The sequence below is a fragment of the Falco cherrug genome, chromosome 8 (genome assembly GCF_023634085.1).
Source record: "Falco cherrug isolate bFalChe1 chromosome 8, bFalChe1.pri, whole genome shotgun sequence".
NCBI classification, from domain to species: domain Eukaryota; kingdom Metazoa; phylum Chordata; class Aves; order Falconiformes; family Falconidae; genus Falco; species Falco cherrug.
The window spans coordinates 27,493,449-27,511,213 of record NC_073704.1 but is presented as its reverse complement, the minus strand read 5'-3'; the positions used below and the strand labels follow the sequence as shown (position 1 = coordinate 27,511,213).

At 46.4% G+C, this 17,765-nt stretch overlaps 1 protein-coding gene across 7 annotated transcripts in view; it reads right to left on the bottom strand.

The window, feature by feature from the left end:
* Positions 1-17,765, bottom strand: part of BIN1 (bridging integrator 1) — a 102,157-nt gene that overhangs the window by 33,296 nt on the left and 51,096 nt on the right. For 4 of the 7 annotated variants that reach the window (XM_055718319.1, XM_055718318.1, XM_055718321.1 and 1 more), the window contains exons 5-9: positions 15,851-15,946; positions 11,096-11,203; positions 8,312-8,404; positions 3,090-3,175; positions 1,128-1,203 (exon numbers count right to left, since the gene is read on the bottom strand). In XM_055718319.1, the coding sequence (XP_055574294.1) occupies positions 1,128-1,203; positions 3,090-3,175; positions 8,312-8,404; positions 11,096-11,203; positions 15,851-15,946 (459 nt within the window). The remainder of the gene's footprint in view (positions 1-1,127; positions 1,204-3,089; positions 3,176-8,311; positions 8,405-11,095; positions 11,204-15,850; positions 15,947-17,765) is intronic. The other 3 variants (XM_055718320.1, XM_055718322.1, XM_055718324.1) reach the window with 1 other exon arrangement.

The window sequence follows — 17,765 nt, the reverse complement described above, 5'->3', positions numbered from 1 at the left end:
AGGTAATAGCAATGAACTGAAAATTATAACAATGCCCCCTATTCTTAACAATCAGTTCATTACTCAGTGGAGAGGAGCAGGCTATTAATTGGAAAGGTCCCCATGAAATGTCAGAGAGCTCAGAACTGATGCATTACGCCAAGGCAGAGGGCCCCTGACTGCTGGGAATTGAAGGGCTATAACATTTGCTCGTTGCTTAGCGGCTGTCTTGTTGTCAGGATGACACTGGGGAGGGGAGGCAATACAAGAGTTTTCCAGCTGGGCTCTCAGTCACTAATCAAGGATTAGTGCAACATTTACAGAGGGCGTGCAACCCTTAGGAGCAGCATACAGACCTAAGGAATTCAAGACTTCTCTAGCTTTTAAGTGAAAGAGCAAGAACATATTTGTAAATGGAAGCGGCAGTGGGGGGCTTCCCCACAGACTGTTACTGAGGTCCCTGCTGGGTGCTGGCACACAGCACCAGGGTCCAGCCTGCCACCACCAGGTTACAATCCTGCGTACTGCTGCGATTCCCAACTCATGGCCAACTGGCAGCCCATGCAAGGGCCATGCTAAGCACGCAAATGCCTTCTTTTGGGTCACAGGGCAGGGAAGAAGCTGAAGCAGAGAGGTACTGTTGGGAAGTGCCTCCTTGTGGGACCGGAGTGAGGCAGGTCTCAGTCTTCAGCTGACTTGTAGGTTGGCAGATTCTGTCCTGTTTCCATCCCCACAGCTAGATGGATGGGGGTTCACGGCAGCTTGCTGCCAGGCAGCAGAGGAGGAAGAAAATAGACACCAGGCTGCGAGTGCCCAGGTTATAGATCCATAATGTAGATAACTATAAAAGGCAGCAAGAGATAGGCCTGAAAGTGGCTTCCTTCCCTCTGCAGATCTGCAAACGAGCCATGCCAAATGACACAAACCCTACTGTTGCATGGCCCTGGGGTCTCAGCTTTTCTCCCAAGTGGCTCAGAAAAAAACTCAGGGTTAACACTTACCTCTGACATAGGGCAAATGCTGTTTTCTCCAGCTGGTTTTTCAGGTGGGTTTTGTTGGTTGGTTGGTTTGCAGGGGAGGTGGGGAGGTGGTTGTTGGGGTTTTTTTAAACAGTGAGGAGAGGGTGTATAAGCTGTTAGTTGCCTTACCTTGCTCATTTCTTTATGGAAGTTCTCTTCTAGGCCTGCTATACTCTGGAATGTGTTGACGTAGAAACCAACACGACTGCCAAATGGAAAATGAGACAGAAGAACTTAATGGACACAATGCTCTCCCAAAAACTTTTTAAAAATTCTGCCCCTTCTCCTACCTCCCACCCACCATTCCCAGTCAAACTCAACTCTGTCAGGTCTGGCACATGCTGGAAGAGAAGGGCAGCAGAAGAGCATGAAGGGGGTGATGGAGCAAAGGTCGGGTGATGGAGCAAAGTTCAGGTGTGGGGCAAACACATCTACAGCGAGGAGAAGGCCAGGTGGGATAGAATCTGAATTTGTGCTCACTAAAGGGAGAGGCTAGCTAAAGGGAAAGGGAGCTGCAGGGATTAAAAAAAAAAAAAAAAAAAAAAAGACAAAAGGAAAAAAAAATGACAGTGGTAGGGTGATGGAAAGGAAAAGGATAGAGGCTGTGATGCGGGTGGAGTGTGGGAAAGCTGGGGAAATTGGCCAGAGGACAGGTATTAATTCATTCTGAAGATCCTCAGCATCAGGGGAAGGAAAAAGCATGAACTTTTTGCTTCAGGGGCAGAAGAGTAAGAAAGCACAGGACAGGCACAGAGAGCAGCAGGAAAGCAGAAGGATCAGCTAGATAGCAGCCGCTGTGAACAACCCATGGCATCTCAAAATCCCAGAAGCTGCCTGCTGCCCTCCTCCCTCTAGCCAGCCCGCCAGCTGCCAACAGAGTGCTGTACCAGCACCCAGCTGGAGGGGTAACAGCAGGAGCAAGATTCTCTCCAAGACCAGCAGCATCACTGTTCTGCACATGGAACCACCCAAATGCCTGTATCACTCCCAGCTCCTTCCTCAGCCAGGCTCGCACACTGCTCTGAGCAGAGTTCTGACCCAGGCTGGGAGGAAAGGGCAGTGAAGGCAGACATCAGCACTTTGCTTTCCCGCCCTGCTGCCACCCACTCTCTCATCCCCCACAAACCAGAACTGCCAACCCAGACACAATCACTGCATTTAAAAATAAGAAACTGAGGCACTCCTAGGAGGATTTTGTCTGCTTTCCACTGTGCCCTCCCCATATATCAGCTTCTGCTGCCCTTCAGTTCATCCTTCAAGCTAAATGTTGGTCTGTTTCTTTCTCCTCCCTTTTTGTCACTGTAATCGCTGGTATGGCAAATCAACGGGTCTTTCAAGTCTTCCTGTTTTCTCAGCCCATTTTCCTCTGCCCAGGCTATGTTTTGTTAAACAGAGTACAACAGGACAGTTATAATCACTAGTACCTCACTGGGTCCTGTGTCACATAGCCAGGAGCAAATTTAGGGGCAAGAGAAGGCAGCCATACCAGGATCCTTCCCTCACCTTTGTTCACCCAACTCTCCAAACCTGAGCCTGGTCTCTCATCCCCTCTCTTGTGTTAAACCTGCTGCTTCATCAGGTGCTCATAAGCTTGCAAAGCAAGACACAGTGATCAAGGCATCACCTCCTGGGTTCTCTCCAACCTCAGCAACTGTATAAACCCCTCTGACATCTCATCTTCCCTTAATCAGTCAGCTGACATACCCACTCAGCTGCAGATGTTCCTTCCAACCAGCCAGCTCTGCACCCAAAATCCTAGTGACCCAGCCTGCTCTGTCTGCAGTCCACAGCCGAAGATGGGCTATTGCCCAGGAAAGTTGGGCAGAGTTGGTGGGGCAAAGGGATTAATCAGACAAAGCTTATTAAGAGAAACACAGTTTCTCTCTGTGGTAAAACTGAGTTTTTTCATAAGGATCACGAAGCAAAGCATAGAAAGCTCCGGGTGAGGCTGGCTAGGGGGAATCCTAGACAGAGTCTCTGAGATGATCCAGAAAAAAGCAGGCACCCAGCCCAAGCTAAGGAGAACAGTGGTACAAAACTTTAATCTTTGCTTCCTTCCAACCAGCCCTTGGGAAAACCTCCAGCACTCACCTATTCCATAGTGAAGGCAGCTCCTCCTGCAGATCAACGTTCATCTCTTCAAACACCTTCTGAGCCTTTACTAACTCTTCTTCAGCCTTAATAACAGAGAAGGGAGATTGTCAGCTCCAGTGCAGACAAGTACCCCTGCAGGGCAGGGACAGCTGTGGCACTTTTGGTTTCTTTGGGAGACCAGGCAAAATTCTGGCATGGGGTAACCTCCATGATAAACGAGTCTCCCAGGAACCAGGGTTGCATCACAGGTGACCTGACACACCTTCAGCTTGCATGTGTTACTCTCAGGCTTTCTCTCAATGGATTTCCCTGTTTGGATACTCGAAGTAATTCAGACATCCACTAATGTCTTTTAAGTTCTATAAATTTCCCTGGCTTCAAAAACTGAAAGGAGCTGGTCAGGCAGCTTGGATACAGATGAAGATAATAGTGGCCCCTGCCCCTTGCCAGGTCTCTGAAAAAGTTGAAATCCATCCCACAAGGCATTGAAGAAGAATCCTCCCTCGTGGAGACTCTCTGCTCAGGTAAGGCCATGATGAAGCCCCATCTCTTCTGAGGAAGGGAGGAGGTCTGCATCCTTGGCTGACACAGCTCCTACAAAGCTGGAGAAGCAAGGAAGGGTACGCAGAGCATGAGCTGAGCCAGCAGGAGGCTAGGCTGAGTGCTTGAGCAGCAGGTCTTGGTTTCAGTGGTCTCATACAAAAGCAATCCCTGGCTGGCTGCTGGACACCAACACCAAAGGAAATACACCTCATACAGGACCTCCTTCTTCCAGTTGAGAGTTTAAATTTGATCTGTTCTTTTGACCTAGACACTGACAGACCCCAACACTGATACATGTATTCTGTCAGGTTTCAGTGAGGAGAACAATCCTGGTTTCTGTTGCGGACAGCAGACTCCAGCAACAAGCACATTCCCCTTCCTATATTTGTCCCAGGCAATTTTTTCCTCTTTTCAGTGCCCTGACTTAAACCTCAAAGCTTGCTAATAAAAACATTTATATTCTGTAATTTGCAACAGCACAGCATTCTCCCATAACCCTGTACAGTAGCACGCAGGATGGAAAATCCTTGCATGAGCAACTTGATGACAGGTCTGAGCAAGATCAGCACAAGTGCCTACTTATACATGTGACAACAGCAGGAATGTCACAGTGCCACAGGGCTCTGCAAAGAGGCCACAACCCACTGGTGAACTGGATCTCTCTACAAGCCTGCAGTCAGATTCCTACCCCTTCTATGCAATCAAGTTTCATCTTCTTTGTGCCAGCTTACTGCTCCTTAGGGACAGGTACATGCAAAGATAGGATCGATGAAGAAAGGACTTAAAAATATTTTGCTGTTCAGAGTCCTGTTTCTCACAACATCATGTAAGGATCCTTACACCCTCCATTTCTCTCCTGACCTACAAGAAAACTGCAGAAGCGCCTACTTTCCAGCTACCTCCACCTTTCAGAGCATCATTCATTGCTACTAAGGGCAAGGCTAAGACTTTTGCACTCAAGATCAGAAGAGAAAATTTCCCCCGGAAAAAGACACAACTGGGAGGTATTCAAAAATTAAGCAGACCTTGTGAGGAACAGGTAGGGGGAGAAGGGGCCATGATGCCTCCACCCAGAAACCCCCGTATTCCGCTGCTACACTAACTGAAAACCCCAGCATTTTGAGAGGGTTTGCATAAAACAAACAAAAAGCCCATTTAAGCAAAGACACAGTTTATGCTGGATCAGAGACGATGATCACAAAGACTCATTCTGCCTTAAAATCCCTCTACAAATGAATGTTTCTAATGTAATCGTTTTAAAGAGAGGGGAAAAGAAATCCCACTCTATCCTTTGGCTTTATCTTATTCTCATTTACAAAGTAGACTGGAACCAGAATCAATCCAAGAGATGGGACAGCTAGGAGATGATGCCCAATTGAATGCTGTTAGTTTTTCAGATACGGTGAATATTAATAACAATCTTTCCCTCTCTTGTTTACCTGTTCAGAAGGTCAAAGAGCCTAGAAAGCAACACGTGAATACTGTGACATCCCAAAGCAAAGGCAAAATCAGCAACAGGCAACGTTCACTCTAGAGTAGCTGTAGGAATTAGGGATCCGTCTAGTGACTGTGGCTCAACTAGTGCTCTCATTCCCAGGTACAGCATTGAATTAATTCTTCATTCCTTTGTCAGCCCAGGGATCTCCTCACCAGTGGGATTTATATTTGGTCCTGACACTGGATAGCCCTGACTGTTTCCAGCCAGAGCCAAAGACAGACTCAACTTGGTCATGAGCCCTGCTAGAGGAAAAGCCAGCTCATGCAGTAAGGCGGGCAAAGGAGGAAAGACGTAGGTCTCAGTGCAGACCCCATTGCTACGGTATCTGTGCACTTCCTATTTGAGCTGTCATCCTTGCCAGCCTGATGGAGAACTGAGGCAGAAGGACATAATACCCAGTTCCATGAAATGTGATCTCAGAAAGTTCTTCCTCTCCTCTCCCTGCCTGAAGGTGGGAAGGTTTGTGCAGGAGCTGGACAACACAAACGCTTTCCTGACCGCCCACATAGCCAAGATTCAGAGTGCCAAGCACAACCAGTTCAGTTGCGACATGGGGGCGATTATTCCACATTATGTTTCTTACCATCATGCATTCCAGCACTGTTCAGTAAATAGCTTGGATATCCGAGAGGCAGGGGGTAAGGAGGAAAGCTGGGTGCCTCAGCCTAGGCCCAAGCTCCAACTGGTACCAGCCAGACCTGCCTCTCAGAAGGGCAGCACAGCCCAGGACTCAACTTGCTGGCTTTCTCCTACAGATAGAGATATTGTTCTGTTACCACTGCAGCACCAAGTGTGTTGCTTTTTAGTCTGTATTCAGCATTTCAGAGGAGCTTAGCAAAAAGGCAAGAATTTGCTGTTCTAAGCCATTCTCCCCTTTGTTTCAAAAAGCACAGTCACTAAGATTTGTAACCAGCATGCAATAGCAACCCCCCCAGGAGACTTTACAGAAACCCTCCACTATATTGTTTTTGTTAGCCTCTGCTAAAGGCCTAAAAAGCCAGCAGTTTGTACACTGGAGGGAGGGACTTGGCTTTACAGTAGAAATAATAGGTCTTGCTGACCCCATTTTGCTTGAGGGTTGTAAAATTATCAAGCAAGAAGAGACAGCAACACAGCTGCTGGTAAGAGGAAAGACTTTTTTTTTTTTTTTTTTTCTTTTTCCCCAGTCTTAATATTCTGAAGCTCCTCAATAAATGCAGTGTCATCAGCCCTCCTGCTTTTATCAAGAGCTTAATGAGATTTAGAACTGTCATTAACACCTTTGGTCTTGAAGTCATGCAAATACAAAAACTGAAGCCTTTTGTTTTCCTGCCTGCTGCGTTTGTGAAGAAAAGCTGGAAACCCTACAGGTTCAGAATACAAACTAATCTTCACTGAGATATTTTTGTTAGTCCACAATCAAAATAAAAATTAAAAAAAAACAAAACCCACCACATGAATACTTGCACAATTGGAAACAAAAATTAACGTTGGCAATAGTATTACTTAGTTCAAGACTGAAAGAGGAAAAACTTACAGGAGGACTTGATTTGAAATGTTTGGGGTAACTGAATATATTAATGCCACATAGCAGGAGGTTAACACCCACACACACAGTGGGTGGAAGACTACATACCCTCTTCTCACATGCGTTTGGACGAAGCCACCCAGTACAGTGAAATTACCGAATGACTCTCAGCAGCCGAAGACCCGAATGCAATGGATGAGGGAGCACCCGTAGGTACTGCATCTCTAGGCAACCTGTGGGCAGTGGTACTACTCCCAGTCACCCCAGCCAGGCTGAGAAGAGGAAAAACGCCCGTGGGCTGATATATTTATTTATTTGTGGCTCCACAAACTTCCCATACCTGCTTTCCAGCCCTTCAGAAATACCACCAGCAAAACAGACCAGTCCGGAACCACAGCCTGCAGAATGTTCCCAGCACCGCACAGGAAAAGCCCCTGGCAGGCTGCCAAAGGTCCTTCTCCCTTCAATCAAGGAGGAGTACATATTTCCTCCCTTTTTACTATGCATCTTAAGCAGGACTGCTAACAGCTGTTCTTTCCCCAGGCTTTACTGATGTGGTAATCTAGCCTTTTCCCTGATCGGCAGTCACACACTGACTGTGAAAAACCCAGGTGCTTTATAAGGTGAGAGCGATTTAGTGCTTCTCAGCTGCAATTCATTCAAATTCATTCACCAACAAGGAACATAAAAATGTAGGAACATTTGGTTGAGAACAGATGAGCTCACCAGGAACCTGTGAGCAGGTACTCTGGCCACTCCTGTTCTGGGTCATGATTTACTACCCCTTGCCCACTGAAAGCATTTTCCTCTCACAGACCATTTTCTGTCAGCTCCCTTATCCCTGAAGGGGTTCAAGGTAAATACCAAGGGAGATTTCATCAGGAAGCCGCGCTTCTCCTGTGCAAGTGGGATTGAAATTCTTAGTCCCTGCGGTTTCTCCAAGCTGGTCTCACAGCCCTCAAGATGCTATAACCTAAACGTTCAGCCAAGTTCTGCCACAGGACACAACCATGACCTCAGCCTGGAGCTGCTGAATAATATTACGCAGGGTGTAAATTCCCTGGTCCGGGCCCACCTTTTCTGTGCAGACTGAAACTCCGTATATCTGGAAAAGGCTCTCTGAGACAACAAGAGGCAGGACAGTGCCTATTTTGGAAAATTAGTTTTTCCATAGGAGAATGTTGCAACCACCTAACTCGGCAGCCATAGAAATTGCTTCTGAAGCAATGGTTTGAGCGTTCTTGGGCTTTGGCTTTACTCAAGAGCACAAACGCAGAAGCCAATTTTTCAGTGTTTCCTCCTTTTCCTTTTGAAACAGCAACAATAAGAATTGACTGCTTCTCTTAGAAGACAAAGCAAGCAATAATTGGAGGAACAACACTACATCACTCTCCGCCTTGGCATTATTCTGTAGCCTTTCTTCATCCACGTTTTATTTGAGGGGAAAAAAACAATAGTCCAGCATTAACACACCTGATTAGAAATCAATAGGGCTGGCACAGATTTGTTCATTGGTCAGCAACTTCCACATGTCCACTGTAGCTCAGGAGTATCAAGGACACACTTAACAGAGAGGACTAGAGTGAACGTTGCCTAGAGATTAGTCGCATGGTACAATCTAGAGCCCAAAATAGCGCATGCAGGGTTACAGCCAGGTAGATCAGCAGTCACCTGATTTCGGAGCAGATTAGTTTGCGCAACGAGGTGAGCTTGTAGCTTCCCTTGACACCACTGAGGCGCAGCTTTCTCAAGCAGCGAAACAGGCTGGGGGGAGGGAGCATGTTTGAGTGAAAAGAGAAAAAAAAATAAACAGAGAACAAGAGACACAACCATATATCTTTTAGGATAAAAAAATTAAAATCACAACAGTGTATTTAGAGGCTGGGCCAAACCAGTATCACCAAGGCGAGAGAAAAAACAAACATCCCAGGACCAATCAGTTATGAATCCTTTGAAGCATGCCAAGTTTAGCAGTAATTAATGCTCCAGTGTGGGCTGAGATACTGTAGACCAGCCAGGCAGCTGCAAAGAGCAACAGATATAGCTGTTAGTGACCTAGCACACAGAAAACCCTACTCCGAGTCATGGCTGTGAAGTGGGAGCTCCTTAAAGAGAGGTCAGGATTAATTAACCATCATAATTATTTGCATGCAACAGCTGAAATTCCACAGTGCTTTATTTTAATGGCAGGTTGTGAGTTTTGCAATATGTGGCAGGAGTCCTGGGTGGGAAAAGAACATCCATATATTAGAGAAGAAAAAAAAGAGACCATATAGCTCCAAAAAGTATTTGCATTGCTCTTTCTGTTAATATACCATGAAATATCGATCAAGTCAGTTCCCATCTGTATGCTGTGTCACAAACATTATTTCTCTTTCCTAGGGGCCTGTCATCACATTCTGAAGTACCTTACACTGCAACAGCCCTGCTTCAAAAGGTCACACGAGCAAAATCACCGCCACAGAACAGAGGGGTGGACTTCCTACATCAGCCTAGTGCTCACTGAGCCCTGGCTGCTGCCCACAGCCCTGCAGAGCTGCGTGACTGCATGTGTGGAATCGCAGGCTGGGCTGTGAACCCCCCCATCTGGGAAGAGCATACATACATAACTTTCAGGGACTCACTGCTCCCATCTTTACAGGATTAGGACAGTGCATTGTGTCACGTATTATCCCACGCAAGAGCTTATGGCCTGATGATCTGATCCAGTGCACATCCTGGCTAAGAAGAGTCTGATCAAGTACCAAGAGACACTTGCACAGGCTGAATCAGGAACAGAGCACCAACTCCTAAGTCTCAACATTTCACTCGTCAAACTGCACTGTTCTTCACACCTTAACAAAAGCGCACCAAACAAACCCCCTTAATGACATCTTGTGTGAGCATCTGGGAAAACACGAGCGAGTGCAGCAATGATGAAGGCAGCCAGCCTTTTTGGCACACTTCACCAGGTACCAACCCGAATAGATTAATTCCTACAAAAACTATTTCCACTGCAGCAGAAATCCCATAGGCACACACCAATAATAATACCATGCCCCAGGGAAATTCTGCTCTTATCCCCGCACACAGTGAAGTACTGCTTTGAACAGAAGGCACAGCCAGCTGGGCCTCACGCCTTGCACACAGAACCAAGACTTGCTTTGCCACACAAATGATGTAATGACACCCGAGCCATTGATCTCTCCCCCTTTTGTCTGTCAGGGTTAATCACAGTGCATGCACCTGGTGAGCAGATGACTGATGACCTGCAGCTTAAAAACAAAAGTACTGTGGCCACTAAATGCAGATCTTTCATTCAGGGGGAAGATGCACCTTTATTCTTCCATGTCGGAGAAACACTAGCATCTCTCACACAGCCCATATTTCCCCCTACCAGAAATAACCCTAAGCAAAGGATGGCAACCCTTCTCAGCCTGGTTAGAAGATACAGATCCATGCTCACTCTTCCCTGTACTGCTTCTAGCCTGAAGAGTCCTGCTGTGCCATGGCCCACATTCAAGAGAATTAAAGATGTCGCTCCAGCCCTGGACTATCCTGTTGTGTTAAGACCTGTCCTGTGGAGTGGAGCTTGTGGGCTCAGATTCCCTCAGGATACAGGAGTAATCCACAGCTCATTTTGTGGGCAGGTATTCAAACCATGCACCTCCTCCAGAACAAAGTTTGCACTATCACCTTTCTTCAGCTACATTTAAAAGAAAATTAAAATTTTATATTTAATGAAACTTACTTTAATTAAAAATAAAATCCTTCACTTGTTGGGCATGCTCTGCTGTTAACCCTGGATCAGGCTGTTCACAGGCATGAAAGCAACCACATCCTGACAAGAGAAAAGTCTTGGTTTTCTGCTTTTGGCTATATTTATTATCCAGTGATTGTGACCAATAGACAACACAGTCATCAAGTGTGCATAGGGTGCATTTCCACTGATTAATTTTAACTCACACTCCTATGGGTCTCTGTCCTAGAATACCAGGACTTCACAAACACAATCAACCTCAAGCAACACTCAAACCCTTACTCTCGCCACTGCTTTAAGGTGAGGAGACAGAGCCCCAAGGAGACAAACTGGAAAACTTTCCTGGGTCATTGCAAGGTTTTGCTTCCCCCAGAGGCACATGGGTTTTTCTGATGCGGGCTACTGGTCCTGCAGCATCTGAGGAAATGCATGCCTAGGTCTTGGCCACCTACGGATGCAGTGATGATAGCGGGTCTGAACCAACGCAACACGGACCATCCTGCCTTCTAGGAGAACTAAACAGATGAGAAGGAAAGACCTAGCAAAACCTCACCAGTTCACAACACCTCGATGGTCTTACAGGTCCTTTCCAGCTGAAATGATTCTATGAAAACACAGCCAGTGAAGAGGTACAGGTACACTTAAGAACTGCTCAGTAGGCAAATGCAGACCTCCTAAAATGAAAGGATGGCTGCACGTCCTTCTACTCGCTTTACCTTTGCAATTTTGGTTTCATCCTTCTTCTTTGCAGTCTGCAGGGCTTCAAAGTGGTGCCTGGCGCTGTCATAATCCACAAGCTTCCTTCCTCGCTTCGCTATACGAGACTAAGAAAGATAGAGAAAAGGAGTTGTGACAATCTTCCACAGCAGCCAAAACTGCAAAGACTCACAGAAAAAACAAACAAACAAACCAAAACCTCTTCACCCAAATTCCAGAGCCCCTCATTCTCTGTCCACACAAGGACACTCACTGGATACTCCACACAGGCTGCCCAGAGAGGTAGCCCCGGGAGCCACCTGTGACAACCAACCGTTCTAGAGAGAGCTTCTCAGGAGCAGAGCAAACATTGCCAGGGAAAGCAAAGGGATCCAACCAAGAGCAGACCTCACTTCTGGATGACATTAATGTTTTCAGAACCGTAGCTCCAGTGCTTCCTATGCCTCCCCATGTGCCCACATCCTATGGACACCTGCTCCATCATTTCCAGGGCTTCCTGAGGGCTGCAGCCAGACTCTAACCAGCTCACAGCACTAGTTCATGTGGAAAGTTCAACAAAAGAAGGCATTACTGTTGCCAGCACAGCAAAAGCACTCATCCATGTGCTCAGGATATGCTTAGGACAGCATTTTAGACCCTGCAACAGGAGGTCCAGACAGAAGCGACTGCAGCCACAGGCAGTGGTCCATTGTAACTAGATATTAAGCAAAAGAAGTGTGAGGGAAAACCTGTAGTACTGTGTCACTATTAGGCAAGACACACTGAAGCCATAACAAACATACGGAGGAAGCCAACTGTGTACCAGACTTGTGTTCAGGAATGGAGCCTGATAAGTCCATGAGTGAGAATCCGGGACAGACAGTCATGCCTGTGGCCTGATCCTCCATTACCCTTCATCTGAGGTGTGTCAGACTTGTTCCCCCAGCAGAGTTTCACCTCAGCAAGGCTCAGGCCCTTTGGGCTGCCCTGTTTTAAGAACGATCTGTCCCCCTTAGACCCTCGCCTCCCACACTCTCTACAAACACCCCAAACTATCCGGGTTGGAGCACAAGTCTTCCCAGCCTGACCCACCCCCCAGCTCAGAGAGCCTGGTCCAGCATCAGTGATCAGCGGTCTAGAGATAGGCTGGAGAACTGGAGTGAAAAGGCACGGCAAGGAGCTCGGAGGGTTTCTAACCAACCACAGCCCCCAGGAAAATTGAAGGTGCAAGACAAAGAATCAGCATTGGAATTTACTTGCAAAAGCAAATTCCCCCCCTCCACTGCTCTTGGCAGGGACGTGCGGTCTCCTCCCCTTAGGCTCCTGCAGATAAGCTGCACAGCTGCACTCAGGGCTGACCCTTCTGCCAGACCAGCTGGGAGCAGTTCGCGTGTCTCCCACACACACTCCTCTGCACTCAGCAAACACTGGTGCAGCTCTGAGTCACAGTGCATCTGCAGGATCTCAGCCACACGCACACCCAAACTGATTTCAAAGCACTCAGGTCACTCCAAGACAAGAACCATGAAGAAGCTGAGCCACCCCACAGTCGAGATCACTAGAAGGCACCTCCCAGACATCATGCTGCCAGCCAGGCACAGAAACAGGATGTCGGAGGGGGCTTCCAGCAGCATGACGATCTCTGAGATGCTAATTAATGCATTTTACACACACACAGAGATAAAACACATGACCAAATCTGGGATTTAAGAGACAGAATTCTTCCCCTAGGTCAGACTGGTAGAGATAGCTGGAGTTTTGCCCCCCTCTGACATGGCAAACAGCCACTTCAAGATTTCCTGCCCTCTTCCAGGGACTTTGATTCCACGTCATCCCATCTCACCAACAAGGTCACTCCTGCCCTTTTTAGCTGCTTCGTCTTCTACGCCCCACTCTCACATTTCTACTAGAGTGCATGGAAGTGCTGCAAGGTACAGATACACTGCGTCCCAGTCCTCCTGGAGTCCTCATCTGTCTGCAGGGTCCTGGGTTTGAGTGATGTCCTGTGAGCTTTCCTTCCCCCACAGTCCACTGGCCACAGGGCTGCCTGTGATGGCAGTAATGGGACTTAGCCTGGTCCTGGGAGGCTGCAGGGTAGCTTCCTTGTATGACTCCAGGATAGCTGCAGCTACCCACTGCTATCTGAAGGCAAAACCTGAACTCCAACAGAGTTTACAGCTTTGCAACAAATCCATCTTAATTTAAGCCTCCTTTAAAAAAAAACCAAAAAAACCAAAAAAAAACCCAACAAACACCACCAAACAAAAAAATGCCAGAACACAACATATTCCCTCCCCCCCCCCCCCCTTTTACTGATATTTGGTTTTAAACCCTAGTACGAACAGGGCACTAGTTTCAATGCAAGGCATGAAATCACCAATTCCACAGCTATTCAGAACCTTGGTTATGATTTATCTCCTCTAGGCTTACTGCAGAGACCTGTGCTCTCATTGCGTACTCTGCAACGTCAACCAAAAACTCTCAGAAATATTACAAGATTATGCAAGACTCCTACTCCAAGAAGGACTGACCTGATACTGACCTGCAAAGAAAGGATAAAGTACTTCTTGCATTCCCGTTTTTCAAGTTAGAAAAGATAGAAAGGGCTTTGTTCACCCCTCCCCACCCAACATTTAACATTCACTCACTCTTTTAACTAATAAAAGTTCCTCACTAAAGGAATGCTATGTTTTCACATTCCTGCCATGGATCCTGTTGCAAGTCCAAAAAATTCAAGGGAATTTTTCCAGGCCCTCAAATGAAGGATTCAGAATATGTCAGAATTTAACAAAAAATAATGAATGCGTGATCTAACTCATCACACATCTGAACTTCTGGGTTGTTAACAAAAAGCAGGTCTTGACACAACTAAATTAAAACCATCTTCTCTCCATAAATCATCTTTCATTATCACAGTAATGCCAGAGTTCCAGGAATATCAGAAAAAGCGTTTTTACAGAAAAGAAAAAAACCACACAGAAAACTATTACCACAACCACAAAAAACAACTCAAATATTCTGTAAATTACGTAAGACATTGGGTTTTTTTGCCTGCCAACCTCAAGAACTGTAATTCGTTATGTGAAGCTACACTTCTTTACAACTGTAGCAACCTTCAACAATAGCAGTCCAAGGAGTTTCTACCAGTTGAAGAAAACATACTTGATTTGAGCACTTCTCGTTGCTTTGGGGTAAGAAGGATGATCCATCCAACTGAATTACCAGTAAAAACATAACAAACTATTTAAATTCATACCAGTGAAAGTGAATTTTTTTAAAAAATAGCCAAGTCTTGTGAAATATAACCATATTTTATCGTAGGAACCAACAGAATGCCAAATTCTCACTCATTATAGGAAGGGAAGCAAAGGCAAGTAGAGATCTCTTCAAAATGTTACTTAAATTCTGCATTAAATTGCTTTGGCTTCCCATTTTCTAGAGCATCATCTGAAGACTGAGAAAGGAACATTAGTAATAAACACCTCAGTGGCCCATTCAGAAGCCAAAAAGGATCCATGGGAGCTCAGTGCCTAACACCTTGAGTTTTGGTGGAATTTGTGTGGTCCCGGTCTTGTACTCCTTTTAAAACGTCACCACAAAACCTCAGCAGAACCCCAGCAGAGTTAAGAAACCCCAAAGATACTCAGCATGGAAACCAGTAACACCCTGAGGTGACCCAGCGCACAGCCAACAAGGCTGGTAAAATGCGATTTGGCTGGAAGCAGTGCAGAAGTCTGTGTCTGCAGCAAGCCCAAAATTAAGCCTTCAGCTTGGGAACCAGGACATGAGCCTCTGCACTGCTAGTTGAGGCGCATGGCATCACACCACAGCGAGCTACCAGCTCTACAGCCTCGAATGGCTGGAAAGCAGTAGCAAGCCTCTTTGTACTTCCCTACTTCAGACTTCCAGGGACAGAAAAGGATGGAAAAATGAAGCAAAAACAAGAAGCCCAGGAGGCAAGGCCATTGCTGTTCAGGGCTCATTTTACAAGCCTGTGACCTGCCCCCCTCTGATACAGCACGATCCTCCTGAAGCAACAAATATTGACAAACGTTTTAAGAGACATGTGGTGGGAAAGGGTTGTTTTCACTGGGAAGCAGCCAAGCTGATACTTCCCATATGGTGATATCATTACTAGTGCTTCCATATGGTGAAGACATTTCCTGCATAACCTTCTCAGAACTAATAGAGAGGAGAGCACTGTGGGGGAAGGGAAGCTCACAGGCCCTCAGATACAATCTCTCCCAAAAAGACACCTATCCAGCATCCCCCGTCCCCACCCCACCCCCCATTCCCTGTAAAAAGCTGGTTAAATACACAACAGGACTTCAGGGAACACACAGAAATCCGCCTTTCACACCAACCTCTACTTACAAAGCACATTTGCCACTAACTGTTTCCTCAATGCTTTGTGCTTACAAGGAAGTTAAAAAAACAGAGCACCAAAAAGACAAGAGAGTTTGAGTTATTGCTGACACTGCCCTCCCGCACTCCGATACAATAGGGAATTTTAAGGATCCTCCTCTTTCACACTTATGCTTTCCCTTCAGCATCTTTCCACTGGATTCTTCACTCTCGTTTTAAGCCCAAATGGAGAACGTAACATTTCACACAACAGAGCTGCAAAGATCTTGGCTGCTCAGAAAGGAGAGCTTGCAAGCAGCACAGCACAGCACACACATCCCCCTAAAGAAGATGAGGATACACAAAGCTGATTCTTATGAGGTTTCATCTGCTGTGACTCTCTAGATCAAAAGGTTTTAAAATAATCTTACTTTAATATCTGGAAATTGGCCAAGGTATGTATCCATGGTCAGAAGTGCCTGATCCACCAGCTTCTGATGGAAATCCGTCCAGAGGAGATCATTGTTCTGAAAAACAAAAGTAATGCACTATTAAGAACAGAGCCCTACGTTTCTTTTTTTCCTCCATGAGTGCTCCAGAAAACAGTTTCAGTCCCCCAGAGCTCTTAAAAAAAAAAATAGTAATTTATTTGGAAAAACTAAGGAGCAGAGAAATTAGTTGAAAACTAATTTCTGTCATGCCAGAAACAGAGAAGTCTGATGCTGTTAATTCAGGTGACCTCTCCAGCACCCTTCATGGACCTTCCTTTGAAGGCCTGTCCTTTCCCCTGCAGTGCTCAAGTCCATACAGTGGAAGGGAAGATGAACATCAGGCTGGCTTTACCTTCTTCTCCCAGCAGCCACAAAAATGGGACACCTGACGCTACTTGGCACCATTTTCTGCTTTTCCTTTACATCACAGCTTTCTGGAGGATAATGAACAATAGCAGAAAGCTATTCCAGCAGTCTTCAGCTCTCACACCACAGCCTGATGGAGGTCACATCCAAGGCTTGCACTCTAACCTGTGCACATTTTATCCTTGATCTTATCTCAGGCACAGTAACTTCCCATCAACACCTTGCATTAAGTGGAAATTACCCCCTCTCCTGTTTTTCCACTTGAGCAAACAATTTTGGCTAAAATATTCGGGACAAATTCCCGTTTTATGTGGGAATTCCTCCCCCCCCCCCCAGGAATAACACTTTTCTCCTACTTGTCTTTTATTGAGAAAAATACAAAGGCATTAAAAGGGGGAGGTGGAGGGCTGAAAATATTCCTGCAGACCCTCAGAGCAGCTACAGTTAGTTCTTGGGATTCATGCTCCCTTTGACACCTCTGGCTCAAACCCTCTGGAGGGACAGTCTCCCAGGACACACCACAGTGGCTCAGGAAGAAACAAGGCCAACAGAGAATACGAAGCCCAACCAGCTGATCTACAATTCCATTACTTACTGCAACATTACTTCCTAATGGAAAGTTTCCATGTTAATGAAGGAACTGACCTGGAAATGTTCAGATTTTTTTTATTATTATTTATCTGCTTTGAAGTCAGTATTTCCTGGGTAAGATGCAGATGTTATTTCAGGTGAGATTTTCTGCAGGGGAAAGCAGGGGAAGGAAAAATCCTGCTCTCCCTTTCCCCACTGCTCCAACACCACCAACAGCTGCAGATAAGCCCAGTCCTGCAGCCTCACGGTGGATGGATCCACAGTACTGAACTGCCACAGCTGCTGCTCAGCAGAACAGCTGAGCAAGAGAGCAGAGGGTGCCTGCATCCAGCTGGACCCACCACACACACATGCCATGGGGCATCCCAGCTGTCAAAAGACAGGCTGTGCCCTAAGCTCCACAGAAAACATCTGGGCAAGTTGGGCAGGTATTACCTCACCCAGGGATGAGAAGAAAAGCAGGCTGGGGTGACACATGGCTCAGCAAAACAAGTTGGCAATTAAAATAAGGCAGCTGGTGGTACCGCTGTGAAGTTGTTGCAGCTACACAGCGGCTGCTCTGACCATGCTTTGGCCATAGATTTAGCTTGCCCTTTCTCTTGCACAGAGCATAAGCAATACATCCAGTTGACCCTACTAACTCTCTTTTGGCATCTTCCACCCTTGTTTAGCCACTGTTGGGGGAACAAATCTGTTGTGGGCATAAGCATATGGGCTCTGTGTAGCAGTCAAGCATCTGGGGACCATATCCCACACAGACAAAAATGCAGGACACATCCTGTCAGCTTTCCCTTCTTCCCAATGCTGAGTTTGTCTTTCCAATTATTCTGTAAAGTCATATGCCTAAAGAAATGTGGTGCACTGACACAGCTTCCAAAGCTCATTTCCACCGACAGAC